The sequence below is a fragment of the Apiospora kogelbergensis genome, assembly GCF_038363985.1.
Source record: "Apiospora kogelbergensis strain CBS 113332 chromosome Unknown utg000007l_segment0_segment0, whole genome shotgun sequence".
NCBI lineage: Eukaryota > Fungi > Ascomycota > Sordariomycetes > Amphisphaeriales > Apiosporaceae > Apiospora > Apiospora kogelbergensis.
The window spans coordinates 4,303,839-4,323,027 of NW_027117424.1; the positions used below are offsets into that span (position 1 = coordinate 4,303,839).

General features: G+C 56.6%; 5 protein-coding genes across 5 annotated transcripts; 3 read left to right on the plus strand and 2 right to left on the minus strand.

Moving 5' to 3' along the window:
• Positions 1-529: 529 nt before the first annotated feature.
• On the plus strand, positions 530-2,992 carry PG998_011832 (urea active transporter; the record flags this gene model as incomplete). Its single annotated transcript, XM_066878648.1, has 5 exons — positions 530-607; positions 779-1,234; positions 1,301-1,447; positions 1,516-1,743; positions 1,778-2,992. The coding sequence occupies 5 exons, from the start codon at positions 530-532 to the stop codon at positions 2,990-2,992; spliced, it is 2,124 nt and encodes a 707-aa protein (XP_066727702.1).
• A 730-nt stretch (positions 2,993-3,722) lies between these two features.
• On the minus strand, positions 3,723-4,742 carry PG998_011833 (short chain dehydrogenase protein; the record flags this gene model as incomplete). The annotated part of the gene is made up of 2 exons (XM_066878649.1): positions 3,723-4,528; positions 4,661-4,742. 2 exons carry the CDS (start codon positions 4,740-4,742, stop codon positions 3,723-3,725), a joined length of 888 nt encoding a protein of 295 aa, XP_066727703.1.
• Positions 4,743-8,460: 3,718 nt separating this feature from the next.
• Positions 8,461-9,955, plus strand: PG998_011834 (uncharacterized protein; the record flags this gene model as incomplete). The annotated part of the gene is made up of 4 exons (XM_066878650.1): positions 8,461-8,643; positions 8,763-9,265; positions 9,356-9,426; positions 9,504-9,955. 4 exons carry the CDS (start codon positions 8,461-8,463, stop codon positions 9,953-9,955), a joined length of 1,209 nt encoding a protein of 402 aa, XP_066727704.1.
• Positions 9,956-12,447: 2,492 nt separating this feature from the next.
• PG998_011835 (uncharacterized protein) lies at positions 12,448-13,074 on the plus strand (the record flags this gene model as incomplete). The annotated part of the gene is made up of 1 exon (XM_066878651.1): positions 12,448-13,074. The coding sequence occupies one exon, from the start codon at positions 12,448-12,450 to the stop codon at positions 13,072-13,074; it is 627 nt and encodes a 208-aa protein (XP_066727705.1).
• Positions 13,075-14,436: 1,362 nt separating this feature from the next.
• On the minus strand, positions 14,437-16,089 carry PG998_011836 (uncharacterized protein; the record flags this gene model as incomplete). The annotated part of the gene is made up of 4 exons (XM_066878652.1): positions 14,437-14,449; positions 14,665-15,395; positions 15,452-15,787; positions 15,916-16,089. The coding sequence occupies 4 exons, from the start codon at positions 16,087-16,089 to the stop codon at positions 14,437-14,439; spliced, it is 1,254 nt and encodes a 417-aa protein (XP_066727706.1).
• Between the last annotated feature and the right edge of the window lie 3,100 nt (positions 16,090-19,189).

Here is a 19,189-nt window from a genome sequence, read left to right on the forward strand (position 1 = left end):
AACGTGCTTATCAGTGAGTGTCTGCATGTGGCGTAGCGCAGGTAGAAAGTTTGGATGATCCCTTGCACATGCAGCCCAACAGCCGCTTCACGTATGACGGCTGGATATTACGCTGCTGTGTACCGATATCTCCCATGAGGGAAGAAGATGATTCGATATGTCTCTTCTCCCAGACGACTCGCGCAGATATCGGCGCACACCTTGCAGGTGGGGGTTCCGGTGTACCTTGAACCCGGCCCCTGCTGGTCTCAGTTGGACCCTGAGTCCCCGCGGGGAGAGCTTAGATATGAGGGTGAAGCTCGGCTGGAGATCAGTCATTATGTAGGCATGGCGATATAGGTAATGCCGGCCCCCCACCATTGGGCCCGCGTAGATCTCTCTGTCTGCGATCTCGCTTTGCGCTGCGCTGTTATATAGCCGCTGCAGGTCCTGCCTGTCGCATCGTACACACTCGATCCCAAAACCCTGGGCTGTGCGACTTCGTTGAAGCGGATTTCCCTCCCACGTTTACGGACCTGCGACCACCAACATGACTACTCCGCCTCTGGAGCCCAGTGTGGGCTATGGAATCGTCCTCGGCCTGGGTTTCGCCTTTGCCTTGGGGATGGTAAGTCACCCTATTCCCCTCGTCCCTTCGAACAGCCATTGCGACCTTCCCACCAACTATGGGATGGGAGCGTCACAGCCGAAGGCGATCTTCCATCCAGCACGGCGAGATCCTGTTCCATAACGAGAACCGAGCAATCTAACATGGCCTTCTCTTGCGCCCCGTCCACAGATCCTGACCACCTTCATCCTGAAGCGGTACAACTCGGAGCTCGTGACGTCCGAGATGTTCAACACGGCCGGGCGGACGGTCAAGAGCGGGCTGGTGGGGTCGGCGGTGGTGTCGTCGTGGACGTGGGCGGCGACGCTGCTGCAGAGCACGGGGGTGTGCTACCGGTACGGCGTATCGGGCCCCTTCTGGTACGCGTCCGGCGCCACGGTGCAGATCCTGCTGTTCGCGACGCTGGCCATCGAGCTCAAGCGCCGCGCGCCCCACGGCCACACCTTCCTCGAGGTCATCAAGGCCCGCTACGGCACCCCCGCCCACGTGGTCTTCATGGTCTTCGGCCTCGCCACCAACGTCCTCGTCAGCCTCATGCTCATCGTCGGCGGCGCCGCCACCGTCAGCGCCTTGACCGGCATGCACACCGTCGCCGCCATCTACCTGCTCCCGCTGGGTGTCGTCTTGGTAAGCAAGCCTTGGAATGGTTGGTGCGAAGAGACAGTCAATGGCTGACTTTCTTTCGTCGTGTAGTACACCATCGTCGGGGGCCTGAAGGCGACCATCTTGACCGATTGGGTTCACACCTTCATCCTGATTATCATTATCATTATCTTCTCTCTGACGGCGTACGCCTCTGGTGACGCGCTGGGCTCGCCATCCGCCGTCTACGACTTGCTGGTAAGGGAACTGCTCTTTTGGACATACAACTACTCGGACTTCTGTACTGATCAGTTTCGGTATGATAGGTCAAAGCTGCCGCCGCTCACCCGGTCGAGGGAAATGCCGAGGGCTCGTATCTGACCATGCAGTCCAAGGAAGGTGCTATCTTCTTCGTCATCAACATCGTGGGCAACTTCGGCACCGTGTTCCTCGATAACGGTTACTACAACAAGGCGATCGCTGCTTCTCCGGTCCACGCCCTGCCAGGCTACATCTTAGGCGGTCTTAGTTGGTTCGCCATACCCTGGCTCACTGTAAGTATCCCCTATTCCTAAGATCCTACCAAAGTTTTTATTGGAGGACTCAACCCCGCTGACTACGTTTCCCCCAATAGGCAACCACCCTGGGCCTCTCCGCGCTGGCCCTCGAAGACACCCCCGGTTCCCGACGTACCCGGAGCGCATGTCGGAAGCCGACATCTCGGCGGGCCTGGTGCTGCCCTACGCGGCCGTGGCGCTGCTGGGCCGTGGCGGCGCCATCGCGACGCTGCTGATCGTCTTCATGGCCGTGACGTCGGCGACGTCGTCGGAGCTGATCGCCGTCTCGTCCATCTTCACGTACGACTTCTACCGCACCTACGTGCGGCCCGACGCCAGCGGCTGCCGCCTCATCTACATGTCGCACGTCATCGTCGTGTGCTACGCCCTCTTTATCTCGACCTTCTCCGTCGGTCTCTACTACGCCGGCATCTCCATGGGCTACCTCTACCTCATGATGGGCGTCGTCATCTCGGCCGCCGTCATCCCCGCCACCCTCACGCTCGTCTGGGCCGGGCAGAACAAGTGGGCCGCGGCGCTGTCGCCCGTCTTCGGGCTCGCCTTCGCGCTTATCGCGTGGCTCGTCACGGCCAAGAGGGAGTGCGGCAGCCTCGGCGTCGCGTGCACGGGGTCCAACAACCCCATGCTGGCAGGCAACGTCGTCGCCCTGCTGTCGCCGCTCGTGCTGATCCCCGCCTTCACGCTCCTTTTCGGCCTCGACCACTACGACTGGCAGAGCATGCTGGCGATCCGCAAGGGCGACGACGACGACGCCGTGGGCGTCGACGACCTCGAGCGCACGGCCGCCGCCGCCGGCCGCCGCGAGGAGGAGACGGGCGACGCGTCGTTCCAGGCCGAGCAGGCGAAGCTGGCGCGCGCCAGCCGCATCTCCAAGTGGACGACAGTCGTGCTGACACTGAGCTTCCTGGTGCTGTGGCCGTTCCCCATGTACGGGTCGGGCTACATCTTCAGCAAGCCGTTCTTCACGGGCTGGGTGACGGTGGGCATCATCTGGATCTTTTGCAGCCTGGGCGCCGTCGGCCTCTTCCCCGTCTTCGAGGGCCGCCACACCCTCGCCCGCACGTTCCGCTGCATCGTCGCCGACGTCACGGGCCGCAAGCACCCCAAGACCATCCACGCCGAGGTGGCCGCCGCCCGGAGCAGCGGCGGCGGCGAGAAGGGGGGAGCGGGGGAGACGCCGCCGGTTAAGAAGGGGTTGGCGAAGGAAGGGATCGTGGCTGAATAGGATTGGGGACGAGACTGTTCATTCCTTCTTTTGGGGAATGACCCCTATCAAGAACTAGGCAGGAATGACGGATGGTTGTTGTGATTTTAATAAATAATTGGAAGCGATACCCTCGTTCAATGTTCAGAAAGGCTGTGTCTGGATATATTCACTTTTAGATTTATAACATTTTAAAAGTCACCCACTACATCGCGTCCCTTGAAATCAGATCTTTTAAGTGTCTGTAAAACGCTATTATGAAATTGAGCTCCCAATCCAGAATGATTGATGACCTGATGCATGAGTTCGGCATAGTGACTCTTTTGCTTTTCGCTCTCATCTGCACTCCCCTGTCTCGAAGTAAATCTACTTTCCACATGCACTGTAGTTGATTGGGCAAAGTCGCATAAACCCTAGTTCGTTTAAAGTCTAGGGGTATGTTCTCGTTGCATTTCCATCATTCCACAGGAATGATGATGGATGACCAGCTCCTCGGATCGCACTCACCTCCCCCATTGGGAAGAGGCACAGCGAACAAAGCGAGCAATCAACAGACACATCACCACCTGCAGCAATGAAACACTCCGACTCATTAAAGCACATGTACATGTCAGCCCATCAATTTAATTGCAAGCCTTAATATACGGGTGCCCATCACCCAACAGCGTGAGACTGATTTGCTTTGCTTAATTGTTTTGCATTCGCTATTTGACTTTCTTTCCCAACTATTACAAGTCCGTCCTCCCCTTCTTTAACCGCTCATCCATTGGCCACCGTTAGCGCTGATGAGGCAGCCGGTCTGGTAGGCGGCGTCGGGGCTGCAGATGTTGGCGACGATGGCGGCGATCTCCTCGGGGTAGGCGACGCGGCCGCCGTACTTGCGGCCCATCTCCTGCATGTCGGGGCTGTCCCACTCGCGGACGCCCGACAGCGGCGTGAGCGGGTAGAAGAGGGCGATGGCCTGCTTGGCGTCCTCGCTGGCGTGCGCGAACATGTCGGTGTTGGTGCTGCCCACACTAACACTGTTGACGGTGCAGCGCTCGGCCAGCTCGCGCGCCCACGTGCGCGTCATGGCCTCGACCGCGCCCTTGGTCCCGCCGTACAGCGTCAGGTACGCCAGCCCGACCTTGCTGCCGACGCTCGACAGCAGCACGACGCGGCCCGACCGGTCGTGCGGCAGGTGCGGCTGCACCGCCTGCGTCAGCAGGATCGGCCCCAGCACGTTGGTGCGGTACACCTTGTCGAAGTCCTCGGGCGTCACGGCCTCGAGCGGCATGGCGTGGAACAGCGCCGCGCTGTGCACGAGGATGTCGACCTGCAGCGCCGCCGTCTTGGCGCTCTTGTTGGCGGGGAACCCGGCCTCGCACGTCTTGAGGATCGTCGCGCAGCCCTCCTTGGTCGTGATGTCGGCGCGGCAGGGCACGGCCTGGACGCCGTGCTCCTTGGTCAGCTCGGCGGCGAGCTTGGCGGCCGGCTCGTCGGACGACTGGCTCAGGTAGATGATGCAGACGCTGGCGCCCTGGGCGGCCAGCTTACGGGCGACGGCGGCTCCGATACCTGTTTCACGCGCCGCATCTCTGATCAGTATCCTGTTTGTTTTGTTTGTCTGCTATTTTAAAGTTTGACCTTGAAACGCAGAACGAACGACCTTGGTCCGATCTACTACTCAAGAGGCAAAGGGCGACTGACTTCGGGCGGATCCGGTGATAAGGGCCAGCTTTCCCTCGTGCACCCGGCCATTGGCCATGTTGACTGCTGCGGAGGAGGCCATTGTGACGTGCGTATTCGGACTATTACTTCGGTTACGAGGGGTGGTTTATCGGTGGAAGCGACGCTGAAATGAGGTCGCTAGGTGATCTGCAGGTGGAAAAGTATGAAGGTGGTATCGTTTCTTTCGCTCGAGTAATGATATAGGAGATCCTCCCATTTTTCGAAGCTTCTTTCCCTTCCTCTTAAGAACTCCCCATCAACCCCGCCCCTTCCAAACCTGCCAGCCTGTCGTCTCATGAGAAGTGCGCATTATGTCCGCTCCTGGCTATCTGGCTATCGGGCTGTTGGCAGTTTGAGATCGAGAAACACCATGCACTTGTCGCCTTGTGCTGGCCAACAGGTGAGGGTGTCCCCAGTTGGGGTCAGTAGCGGTCAAGGATAGGCATGCCATACAGACTACATAACGTAATCCATCCCAACCCATCTCCTCCATATATCGGCAGTTTTGGCGGCGGCAATGGCGGGGACAAGTCACACACACACACACTCACAGACAGACAGACACCAACCACTAGCCACACCACGCACACACTCCAAGCGGCCACAACGTGAGCGAGGCAATGGTGAATGGGTGCTGGAACAAGCTGGACAACCTTCGATGGGCGTCGACTGGTTCAGGTCCGCTTCCTCTCACACCGGATTGGCCGCCGGGTGGAGTTGCTAGCATCTGCACCTCCACCGCTAAAATTGGGATGGGGCCCTTGGCCTGGGATCAGGGTTTCGACTTTTCACGATGCTCCTCCATGATCACACGGCAAAGAGAGGAGAGAGTTCTGGAGAGAGATCGGGCACGGTCGATGCTCCGAACAAAAAGTCCCCTCCAGATCTGGCGGGTTGGTGTTCGCTGGTGCGTTTCTCTAACAGCTCATCCCTATCGATGGGTTCCTATCGACTGATGTCGTGTCCTGTAGGGTCTGTGTAGGGCAGGATATCCTGGCTAGGCTATACAAAAGTGAAGCGATTAGACTTCAGAGCATGCGATACCCACGAGTCAGTTAGCTAATACAAAACGCTCTAGAAGAAGGAATATCCTACTAAATGGCGAAGGTGCTTCCTTTTGTGGCCAAGTAGATCAGCTATTAGGCCAGGCCATACGCGTTGACGGTTATTGCCGCACTGACCTAGTCCTGGGAGAGAAAGGATATGCATCCTTCAAGAACCAGTTGGTTTCCTTACCGTTAGTCACTGCCTGATCGATTATCCATCCAGCATACACATCTTGAGCATCTCATCTCAGACGTTGACAATCAACATCGCTGTCAATTTCAGCCCTCGTTGTGTTAGCTCCCACCCTCTTCGCACGGCCATAGCGCTACAATCGAACGGCAAGAACGGATACCCGATCGAATGTTTTAGGGATGATGTGAATGGGCTTGTTTATGCCCAACTCGGTCGTAGCACAAATGGACAAGTCAGTTGTCGTGTTTGCACTAGATAGTTAGTCGTTCGTAGAATAGCTATTCTGGGCGATCGTCTGTCTTGTCAAGCTTGTCAGAGAACTCTAGACCTGTCGCTATGCACTATTGCACCTACTATTACTTTGTCTCCGGGCAGGGCTGGAACGGAACTAGTAAAACGCAACCGCCACTAACGCACGTTTTCATTCGTGATCCCGTCTTTGCCGTCTCATGGTAACAAGCAGCTCCACGTGGAGCAGTAACTATGTTTTTTTCTCCCTCTGTCACATCAGACTGAGTCTTTCACGCGGTCCCGGCCGTGAAGCCGTGTCAGCACTCAAAGCCACCTCCTCCCGTATCTGTTCTGCTGCCTCACAAGCTAAGAGGCCGACAGCTCTTGCGATCGCTTGGACCGTGGGTCCCATCACTGTCGTCGTACGTCTCAATACGTAAACACGGGGAGAGCATCATGTCCCCGATATGTGAACACTTGGTCCGATACGTGAAAAAGCTTGGTCGTCGTCCGTGAGAACTGGATACATACATACGACGATTGAATGAGCACTCGCAGGAAAGGGAAGGGATCGCCAGGAGCGTCTTTTTCTGGCGCCCCGACCGACCGACCGACCGCAACCCAGAAGAGAAAACGGAGCTGCTGCTGCTTGCATGGTGCCCTGCGGCACAGCACGAGCTGAACCTGCTTTCTTGCAGGCCCTCGACACCACTCTGCTGCGTACGGACTCCACCGACATGTGCAGACGACGAATTTGGGAAATAAGGGTAACATTGCCAATATTCCAAGACGTTTAATGCGAGCAATAGCAAAAGAAAAAGAAAGTTTATGGTCTGATTGGTAGTTGATTTCGAGATTCCCCTGGCCACGTGCGTCGGTCGCATAGAATGTCCCTCGCCTAATCGTTGCCCGCGGCATGGGATGCTGCTGGCTGCTGACTCGCAGAACCAGATCGTTGGGTCGGCAGTTGTTGTTTATGTGTGCATTGCGGCGCATCATTCTGAGATGTTACCAGATCCTGCTGTTATGCGTCGCAGTAACAAGGCATAATCGCCCTCGCGGCGTCTGCCAGGTTGCCATTCTAGGGTGATCCTGGCGATCCATCGACTGCCCAAAACCAAAACACTTTTCCATACAGTAATCCATTGCCTCGGGAAGGGAGGGGGGGCCTGCGCACCAAGCGAACTGTGCTTCTCTGCTTGCTGCTTGCTTTTCCCATCTCTAGGGCCGGCGAGAGCTCCGCCTCCTCTGTCGGTCGGTCGGTCTCTCTCTCCCTCACGTCAGAGCCCGTTTCCAAGTTTCCCAGCAAATAACAGCCCCAAACCCCTCTTGCCCCTTCGTCTCCCCTTTGACCGAACGTACCTGGTTCTTGGGCCGATGATCAAGGAAGAAAAATGAGAGGCCCCATAGGCAAGCCCCCCGTCTTATTTGCTGACGGGGGATACGGGTTGGGATCCCGTCGTCCTAGCTAGTATCGCTCATCTGCCAAAGGGCCCCTCTTCCTTCCATCATCACGTCGCATTGCTGCTGTATTGGGCTATGTCGTGAAGAGTGAAATCGCCAATCTTGGCGGGCGGATGAATTACCATGACCAGCCCATGGGGCCAGGGCATACCCAGTTGAAACGAGCGACAGCCGACTTTCTCTCTCCTTTGCCCTTGGGTGAACCATCGGGACCGCGGCATTGGTTCTTCGGGATGGAGGGCTAGCTCGTAATTGCGAACTAAAACCTAACCGTTGACCGGTCTGCCCACGCTCGACTGTTCGAGACAATGCCTGTATGTACCTAGATGCCTGCAACTACGTTAAACCTCGCCAAGATTGTTCGCGCCATACTTAGAAGTGGAAGCGACACTGGGGTTTCCCTGGGGACTAGTGGAATATGCCTCCTTGACAGCGTCTCACCAGGTCATCCTGGACAGATTTGGACTTGCTACTTCTCTCCCCAATACCACACAATATCACACAATACCACACAATAATATACACCCCTTCACTCTTTTCTAGTATATCTCTTGTCCAGGGTACCGGCCCGTCGCTGTCATCGGGTTTCTCTATATTACCGTCCCAGCCCGCTGGTTGTTACTACATTGCATCTTGCGTGGCCCCTCGCTCGTTATTCAGAGGTTATATGTGATGAACCTGTAGCCGCGAACCATAGTCAGTGGGGACCGGGATCAAGCCATCGACGAGTCAAACACCACGAACACCACCAGTCAGGGCACGATTTTCCAAGAAAGGATCGAAACTCAAATAAATATCCGAGTCCGAGCGAGACGGGAACGAGGGAGCACCAATACTTTTCCGCCATGTCTTCGGCCGTTGATCCGAACCGTCTCTGGGTCGAGCACCTGGACGGCACCGGCCGCGCCACCATCATCACCTCGATCATCTGTGGCTTCCTTTCCATCATCGTCGTCGGCCTGAGGTGCTTCGTGCGTTCCCGCGACAAGACGTTTGGACTGGACGATGGATTCATGTTGGGAGGACTGGTAAGCTTTATTTTCTTCTTCTCTCCTGCTTGAAATCCGGGGCGTCCGGCTGGGAGCAGGATTCGCCGCCACGACAAGTAGACTGGAATCTCTAACCGAAACCCCCTGAAAATGTATAGGTCCTGTACATCGTGGATGTTGTCCTCGGCAGCATCGGCTCGATGCACGGCCTCGGGACCGTCAACGCCAAGCTCAACACGACCATGATGATCGAGGCGACCAAGTACCTGATGATCTGGATGTTGATCTACGTGTGCGGCCTGATGCTGATCAAGGCGTCCATCTGCATGACGCTGTTCCGCATCGCGAGCACCAACCAGCTGTACCGCATGTGCATCATCGTGCTGCTGGCCATCATCGTCGGCAACTTCCTGACGACCTTCATCGGCGTCCTGCTGCTGTGCAGCCCCGTCGAGGCCAACTGGAACACGGCGCTGGTGGCGCAGGGCAAGGCCCGCTGCGCCTCCATGGACGCCATGATCGGCCTGTCCTACACGTCGACGGCCGTCTCCATCGCCACCGACATGGCGTGCGCCGTGCTGCCGGGCGTCATTCTCTGGCGCACGCAGATGGCCTTCAAGACCAAGGTTTCCGTCACGGTCCTGCTTTCGTTCGGTTCCTTGTAAGTTTCAGACACGCTTTCGGGCGTCGGGTTTGGAAAGACCCTCGAGGTTTGATAAGAAAAGAAAACTGACCAACGTTTTCTGTGTAGTGCCTCGATCTCGACCATGGTCCGAACCCCTTATATCGAATACTACCGGACGCCGCTCGACAACCTTCCCTGTAAGTTGGCCCGCCGGCTATGAACCTACGGCCCATCTACAAGCACGTCTTGCTAACACCGTGCCCCCTGAATGCAGATCACGTAGGGAACATCGTCCTCTGGTCCAACGTCGAGTCGGCCATCGGGCTGGTGGCGGGCTCGCTGCCGTCGCTGCGGCGGCTGATCGTGAGCAAGATCAAGAAGTCGTCGTCGGCGGGGGAGTCGAACAACAACGTGTACCACAACAGCGGGGGCCACAACACGCCCGTGGGGCTCGTGACGTTCGGCGGCACGGGCGCCGTGGCCAACCACAAGGGAGGCGGCAGCACGCGCAAGAAGACGGGCAGCTCGTTCCGCAACCCGACCGACGTCGGCCACACGGTGGCGACGGTGCACGCCAGCGGCGACGGCGACTGGCGGCGCCTCCACGACGACTCGTCCGACAAGGAGAGCCTGCGCGGCATCCGCGCCGACTACACGTACGAGGTCGAGCTGACGCAGTCGCCGACGCTGCACTCGCCCCTCGGGCCGCCCAAGTCGCGGCAGTGAGGGCCTTGGCCGTTGCTTACTTCTTGTGTTTCCTTATGTCGATCGATTTCAAAAGCGTGTATAATTATGTATGTGTATATGAAATGCCCAACTCGGCTCCTTAGAGGAGCGTCGGGTTCTTGGAGGAGGCCATCTAATGAAGGGGTGGGTGGGTGTATGGGCAGACGCAGTTACACCCATTGGTGCGAGATGTGATTGCATGGTGAGAAGATGGTATCACTCTGCGGGCGAACCCTCGCTATGGACTGGGTCAACCGGCAGTCTCCGCCACACGAGCGCACCTCATGCACATCTGGCCGACTACGGCGTAGATGCGTTTGATTGGAGAGAGACCGGAGTATTGATGCCTCGTCGAGAGTCAGCAATACGGACCAGAACGATTGGGACGACGACCGTGTCAAGAGATATGATGCAAGAGTCGCAACCATCAGCGCAAGGTCGCAGACGCGGGTTGTTACACGAGCTCGCTTTCAGCTGGGTGCCGGAACGGGCTGCGCTGGAGCCTTGGAGCCTTGCAGCCTAGGAGCGTATCCCAACCGCCAGATCACATGATGCGAATGCGAACAGGGCAGAAAACAGGGGTCCTATTGCCGGGTGCGTGTGCGATACGAACGGGCCTCTCCTGTCCAAAGTCGGGGGTAGGTTGCATACTTTCTCGACGATGATGTCAGCTCCCGAAAGTGAGAGGGGGAGCACAGCATAGGGCTGCATCTGCTGTCGAGGCAGTGGGTGGCTATACGGGAGGCATTGGCGTTGGATACAAGGCAGTTTGTCGCCATGCATGTTATTTTGGGAAGATGGGGTGACAAGACAAGGCCTAATTTGGAGAGGCAGTAGCACTCAGTCCCGTTGTAAGAGGCCTGAAAAGAGACCCCCAAGGACACCTAAAGAGACCTAAAAGGCCAAGATGCAGGTACAAGAACATAACACAGAACAAGGCAGAGGGCAGAACAGCGGGGCTCTCGCTCTCTTTCCAATTGCGCGAACCTCGATGTCTGCAGCTGCATTGCCGTCCAACCAAATGATATCCAATTCCTCATTCCTTCTACAAGATGTCGTGACTGTGACTTGACTTGCTTGCTTACATTGAAGCTTCTGAAGTAAGCAGAGAAGGCGCTGTCCAACTAACTGCAACTGGCCTCGCGTCCCTCCCCACTTGCACTCACTTGCTCCTTCTGCTTTCCCAATTGCCATGACATGCCGTGCGACTTCTTCGCCCTGAGATTGGATGTTGGGCTTGCGCGACCTTGAAACATGGCGAAAATCCTACACCAGCTCGAACAAGACCATGGGGGCGGAAAGAATGCCCCAAACCGAACATCGCCCACTCGCCGATCTGCCCTCGTCACCAAAATAGCTTCATCGGCCTGCTGGGGTGACGTCGGGATTTGTGGACACCCAAGAGACTGAGTGCTACTCTCCCACTTACCGTTACACACGAAAGCGCGGCTATTTTTGAGTCACTTGACTAATTGCGATAGGGCTGGATCTATCTGACAAATGCATCCTCTCGCCGATGTTGGTTTGCTCAGGTTCGACGGCGAGCGACTCACTGCCGTTGCCGACGCATCGTATACGAACATGTTCCTCTCCCTTGCATCACTGTCACTGATCCAATGATATCAACATGTCCATTACTACCACTGATGCCTGGTGATGTCTATTGATGCCTCCCTACTCTGGTTCGTGTTCACCAGAGCATGGCCTTGGTTTCGCTGGGCAGGGATAACACGTGAGTGAGGACATGCATGTCATCCACCTCCGCCGTCGCTCTCGCATCCCCTCCATCTAGGCTTAGTACTATCTCCCCCAACTCGTCCCCTAGGGCTGAGCTGACCAAGATCCAGGTTTCTCCGTGCTGTGCTGTGCCATAGCTATGCAGCAGTCCAGCGTGTCCGATGACTTGACACCCGCTCGGTGAAGGCAAGTGATGGGTACAACCATCTTTCGACCCTACCCGCAGCGTGTTCCCTCGAGCCGTGGCTCAGACTGTAACAATGCGGTTCCCACGAATCGCACAAGGCGTACTGATGGTGTTGTTACCCGTTCCGGATCCTTGGTGCACTCAATGGCATCTACAGCTGCCCCCGGTACCTGCCATCTCCACGTTCCTCCCACGGGAGATACTCTCACCCACAACATGGGAGCCGTTGTGTATACTGGCTGGGCCACCGGCTATCAGGAATCCTCGGAGGAACACCCTTCCTTCTTCATCTGAGAAAGCAGCTTCATCTTTCAACAGAGGGGGCCAGAGGAGGCACGGTGCCATACTGACTCACCACGTCACCTTGGTATACTTGACTCGATGAAGCATGTCGAATAGTATATATTGAGGTAGGAGTTCTCTCCATGGGTTATGTTATTCTGATGCCCATACCAACATCCTCACACTTGATCATCCGTTGACCACTCTTCACTTGCCTCGTCACTCTCGTACCAGCCATTGCCCTTAGCGTCTATCTCCAAAAGCTGTCCTCAGAGAACCACTCATCATGTTTCTCTTAGCATTTTCTCAGAAGCCTTCCCAGGTTGACTACACTTCGTACAATGCCCTTGCTTCCGGAACAAAGTACCACAGATCGAAGGCTTGTGAGAACGCCAAGTTCAGCACCGAGAACACCGTCACACCTACAATCAACGCCCAGAAGGCCACCAACGCTCGATTCGCTCCTGGAGGGAAGTTGCCATACATACAGTTTCCACATCCTCCTCGCCCACCAACACCAGGTCCTCAACCTCGACCTGGTCCTCTGGGCCCACGTCCACCAGAGCCAACACCCCCTCCAAGCCCGCGTCGGAGGGACGCGGGTTCTGTGACAGCTCGCCTGGCTGCCATATCTGTCTTGGACATCAGGAAGCTTCTGATCGCAGCACTGTCTCCTGATCATAGTGAGACTTCCGAGGGAGATTGCTCGGGTCAAGGCAGTATTCCAGGCCGCCTCTTTCGATTTCTCTACCTCGCCGCATTCCAAGCCTTGGCATCCGCCGCCGGTTCCGGTTTGCCAACTCCCCGGTTCCGCTGTTTGTCACCTGTGCCGCATTCGCCGCTGGGTATCGTTGGAACTGCGCCTACTCCGTTGGTTGCCCCAGCCGCCAAGCACACCGTCCTAGTCTGCTAGGCAACGAATATGCGGAACAATTTCTCCATCGCGATCAGGCCGTTAACAAACGTGCTAGCAGCCTCCCAAAACTACTTTCTCTACCTAGAATGGCGCAGAAGAGGCTGGGCCAGAGACGACCATGACCGGGTTCGGAGAAGGATCGGCCCAATCCTCCCACAATTACACCAGGTTGGTTTCGGGTCCATCGCTTAGAAAAGGCAGTCTGATCTATGCTGAGCCTTGTCGCACTTGGCGTGCTATACCCCAATTATCGTCTGCCGCCTTTGCTACAGCGCTGCAGGTGTACCGTGGCGGGGACCAGTTCCCCGTTAGCTGTGGCTGCGAAACGTGTACTTGTATCGAGGACACGGAACGAAGAAACATGGTGTTTGGATACTGATAATTTTGGAGTTGGTGGCGAATTCTGCTCGAAGGAAAGCTGCACATGTCCTGACTTCTGTCGGCGTTCAATCCATGGACAGCGTATTTTCTCCCTCTCAGTCCATTCCTTCATTTTGTCGAAGATTTCCTTACTATTCACTATTTTCTAATACCTCTTCACTTCGTTCCTGTCTTTTCACCTTGGGTGTTATTGGTCGGCAGATAGAGGAGGATTCTGCCTCATGGATGTTTGATTGCAAGGCCGGTATTTGCGGTCTGAAGCGCGGGTCACTTACCCCTTCCTCTCTTTCCTGGTTATCTATAGAATAGACTAGAGCCCCATGGCACTCTCTCCTTCCTTCACTTGGCGTATCTGGGGGCGGACCCGCGTTGCCATTCCTTCGGTATCCTTGGCCGCCACGTTTCTCCGCGCTGGCGCCATGGTTTCGGGTATGGGGGCCTGAGGATCTGGTGACGACTCCCTTATTTAGATTTAGACATATACAAGCAGCAAATCATATCTCCTTAGCTCTTTAATTGCGAAGGAAGATCTACTCTTCCGTCCCAACAGCCTCGATCATCGCCACGACGTGTCTCCTCAAATTTTCCGCGCGGGCGGATCGCCTTGGCTCCCAATCTGTTCCAAGAACGAAGTCATTGTCGAGCTACTGAAGAAGAGGCAGGGCAATGGCTACGCGGTATGACCTACCGACTGCTACATGCTGATGGGCCGGATGTACGGCACCTGTTCGTGGCCAATGCATCTATCGTTGATGCCTGGCACTGATTACACGGCATTCGACGTGAGATTCCCCAAGCCTTGCTCCCTGACAACAGACCGAAACTTGGAATACCCAACCATAAACATTATTATTTATATCTCGTTAACCAGTAAGCCCATAAGCTATCGTCTGCATTACCAGAACGGGAACTAGGCGTATCAGGTCGCACAGATACGCACATACCTGACGCCTGTTCCGCCTCTTTCCGCCCTTACTTCTAAGCTGGGTTGCTGTCATGGTAGCACAGGAAGTCAGAATCCATCCCGCCTACCCGGATCATCTAAGCTCGTCAGATCTGCCCTTTTCCGGCTAACCTATGACACTACCAACCCTTCCCTCTTTCCATCTCTCTCTTTGTCCCACCCAAGGTCGTCATCATCCACTAACCCGTCAACCATCTAAATAGCGCCGAAGTATCCCCCCACCCCCCACCCCCAGCACCAACGCGGCGGCGGCCGCCGCCGGTTGCACCGGAACTGTGGTACAGCGCGCCGCGTACCCCTTGCTGGAGCTGGTCTGGTGGGCCGTGGCGGTCGATGTCGAGCGGCTCCTCGGTCCCGAAGCCTCGTCCGCCGCCGTCGTCGGGACCGGGCAGCTGGCCGTGCAGGGCAGCGCCGTCGTGAAGGGCTGCGCCAGCGACGCGACGGCGGCCGCGTCCGTCACGGTCCGCGCCGCGGCGTCGGCGCCGTCCGTCGCGAACGCGGGCTTCTGCGTGCCCAGCGTCGGGTCCGGCGTCGTGTTGGCCGAGGCCGCGGGGTTGAGCACGTTGTCCACGAAGTGCAGCACGCCGTTGGCGAACAGCACGTCCTGCTGCACCACCTGCGCCGCGTCGACGTACAGGAAGTTGCCGGCGCGGCGCACGCGCAGCGGCTGCTGCTGGTCGCCGTTTAGGACGGTCCCGTTGAGCAGCGCGGGCGACGTCAGCACGCGCCCGGGCACCAGGTGGTGCCGCAGCACCGCGCGCAGCGCGTCGCGGCCCAGCGTCGACAGGGTGCTGTTGACGGCGCGGAAGGCCTGGACCGTGGGCGCGAAGATGGTGCAGTTCCCGGCGGCGCCGCACTGGGCGAACTCGTCGTACAGGCCCGCGGCGTGCAGGGCGCCGAGGAACGAGAGATCGGCGTAGGCGGCCAGGGTCTCGTTGAGCGGCGTGGGCGGGATCAGCAGGTTGTCGACGGCCTGGACGATCCCCCCGCGAAGGGCAGGTCCTTCTTGCCGTCGGGCGACAGCGCGACGAGGTCGGAGCGGCTGCCCGACCCCGTCGTCGGCGCCACGAAGCCGTCGGGCTGCTTGTCGGCGCGCACCAGCTGGCCGCCCTGCGTCAGGTTGGTCCAGCGCGGCGACGTCAGCAGCGTCGGCGCGAACACGGGGGCGCCGGGCGCCATGGACTCGGCGGGGAACTGGCCCTGCACGATGTGGTACTGCAGGATGGGCACGACGACGGCCGCGTCGTCGGGCTTCCAGACGGCGCTGAGCGACGTCAGGGGGATGCGCTCGAAGGCCGCGTTGGTCGGGGCGACGATGGTGATGCCGTTTAGGCTGGGGAGCTGGAGCAGCAGGTCGGGGAATTTCTATACGTGTAGGAATATCTTGTTAGAAAAGCCTTGGGGATCTATCATCTTACGTGTTCTGCTGAAAGCGTAACTTGCCCAACTTGTGACAACATGTCCGCCCACTCCCACATGTCTTGTTGACTTACTTGGATGAGGTTGTAAAACGTGGTGAGGTTCTTCTCTCCCGCCAGCACGGCGCCCAGTCCCAGAGGTTTTCCTTCTTGTGCCGTCACCCCTGTCGAATAGATGGAGCACACCAGCAGCGAGACGATAGCGAAGAGCCTCAGCAGCGACGACGAGGACGCCGCCATCACACCCATTTTCATCCTTGACATAGATTTCCGCACCGCAAACCCAGAGTTTCCTTTCTCTCGCGGTCGCTCTTGCTATGTTCCGGCTCTCTCTCTCTCTCTCTCTTTCGATGACCTGATACGTAATCCTTCCCCGTTGCTGAGCCCTTCGTCGTTTGTGCTGAGGACTTTGTATATCAGGGTGATATGATCGCTAGGGGGTTCCTTTCCCACAGCGCAGATGCCCAATCAATACATTCAGTAAACGCACATTCACTGAATGGAAAACGAGCGACGAGATGACCGACTGTCAATTATCGACTGAAACCTGGGTTCTACAGCAACAAAGAAATGGTGGCGCATCCCAATGAGGTTATGTATGCCATGGTCATCTACAGATCCAGTTAGCTACCATCCTTACTCTACCATCGTGGGCACACACACAGCACACAAAAAGGGTGGTACGACGTTCCAGAACATGGATCATTTCACTTTGCGACAGGGACGTTGCCGTTCTGGGCGCTGGGGTGCCATTTTCACCCCCTCGCAGCTGCTGCAGTCGCCAGAAACGCACAGTCAGGCGAGCCATCTAAGAGGCTCTATTGGCGAGGTAGCAAGAAGCGGCCACCTTTTAGCCTGCGTAGGTAGCAATCACAACGACCCAAAACGGCGCCAACACGCTTCCCAATCAATATTGGAGAGAGAGAGAGGTTGACTAGGGTGCTTTCCAATCAGTGTCTTTACCTACCGTGAAGCATTCCAGGCCGGCCGTCTAGCGATAGCGGGAATACTTGAAAGAAAACTAAGACAATAGATCGGCAATCGGCGCCGAGAGGTTCAGCTGAAGAAAAGACGATTGGCCTGGGCTTGGAGGGAACCAATTGTGATAGATGGCGATATATGAAGTGTTACGTGGAGATGTGGCTGGGCAAAGATGCAATTGCTCGGAGCACTGGGAAGAAGCGCCTCTTCTGGGTTACGGCCGTTGCTTGAAGCTGCTCATGACTAGCAGCGCATTTCTGGCGTTGAGGCCATTCTCGTCACATGGCAAGCTGTGTCTATTCTCGGACGACTGCGGGGAGCACTCTCGGGGCCGTTGAAGGTGGCATTGGAGAGGGAGACGGACCCCATGGACCGCCGTCCCCATCCCATACATTATTGCCTGCAACTGTAAGCCCATTTCCTCACCCACCGTTCGTTCCATCTTTCAGGCGAGTTTGGCCAGCAAGTAGAAAAAAGAACACTGGGTTGAATCCAGCACGCCCACTAGCGGAGTATCCTGTACTGCTGACGTTCTCTTTCTCTCTGGTCCATTCTCTCGTCGAGTGACTTTTTTTTTTTCCTCTTCTCACTCGTTGTGAGAGGGGGAGGGGAGGGGGGACGGACCCTATGTGCAGATACGAGAGCTCCAAAAAGCCCACACCAGGCAGCCAGACGCACCACGCGACGATTTGCATGGGACTACGATTGGATAGATGGCGGGGGGTGGGCAAGACATGAGAGAAGTAAAGAAAGAAAGACATTCCCAATTCCCCTCCCCGTGCCGCCCGCCGACCGATCAGACCTGCATGTAGGTCTTACTTGGAGATGGATGCAACGAGAAAAAGCCAATTCACCCGCCCAACCACCAAAGAACCCCTCCAGGCAGGCATGATAAAACCCCGCCCGGTTTGGGCCAGCCGCCTGCTCTTGGGAGCCAACCCGACTATTAACCGCCCTCTCCCGTCAGACATTTGATGTGCGTTTCGTTTCGGAATCGACGGGGGCCGATCAGTGCCGGATTCATCGCCAATCCAATAGGGAGATAAAGCGGACGGCGGGCGTTGTGCTGCACAGCATAAGCGGCGGCGGTAGCAGTACGACAGACATCTTGTCAGCTGCTCGCAACGTATCACCACACTATCGTCGTCTCCAGTCCCCAACCTAAGCGATGTCCTTTCACTGCATCTACCTAGCACCTGCTTCTTCTCGTCATGTACGGAGTATGTTTGTATCTAGATACTCCGTTTCCCGTATTGCCCCTCACGGTTGTCTCCCCGATACGTGACATGGATTGGATCGGACCGGTCTCCCAGCCTCCCACCCCCTTACAGCAAAGAAGAAGTTTATTCGCCACCAAACACCCTGCTGCGGCTGCATATACGATATAACGAGGTGCATGGTGCAGAAACTGGGACGACACGGCACGATTGGCCTTGTCCGTTCTTTTTGGGACACACAAAACACGCGCACAGAAATTCCGAAAGGAAAAAAACCAGTTGCACTAGACCACCTTGCTGCATATGCATAATGCGCGGTTGACGTGGAACACAAAGAAGAAGCAAGAAATGCCCGGCGATATGTGAAGATAGATAATTATAGATTGGTCGGCAGCCTATTCCGCCCAACGAATGGGAGTGATAAGCGATAAGTGTTGAGGATGGCTCCGTATAGGTACCGGGATTGATGCTATTGCATACAGCCAGCCAACCAGCCAGTCATAGGCGACGAAGGTCGCCGAGATTACATTGGCCTTACCTTGCTCACCGATATCCCCAAACATACATATCCATAACTCTCCAACTATTGCCCCCCATGCTGTTTGCATGCACATGTAAGTGGCCATATCGAAGCCGTATCGAAGATGCCATGGGCGATGGAACTCGGCCAGCCAGACAGCCTTGGTGCGCTGTCCACGAGCATACGACGCAACTTGCATGTAGACCTTTCCTCGATCTACGAATTTGGGCCAGATGCACGAGGAAAACCGGCACCCCCTGTTCATGAGACCTTGTGATGATCTGCATGTGTGTATGTATGCATGCCCAGGCAAGAGTTATCGTCGACGTTGGATAGGGCACAGCGTCGCGTCCTCCAAGGCAATGCCACGTTCCACAGAAGGGCCAAGCCACCTGCCCATCCAGTTTCACCGGCCAAGAGCAGGCGCGCAGCAGGAATGAATTGCATGCAGCAACAGCAGCAGCAGCAGCAGCAGCACAGCATTGTCGATCCGCGACGATCATCTGAGAGATTAAGTTGAGAGCGATCCCGGGCGCCTGGGTCTTCCGCCCGTGCTGAGGGATCGACACACAGCCAGAAGAATACCCACTTGGTTATCGACCGAAGAGGCATTCAGCATTCTAGATCGTTC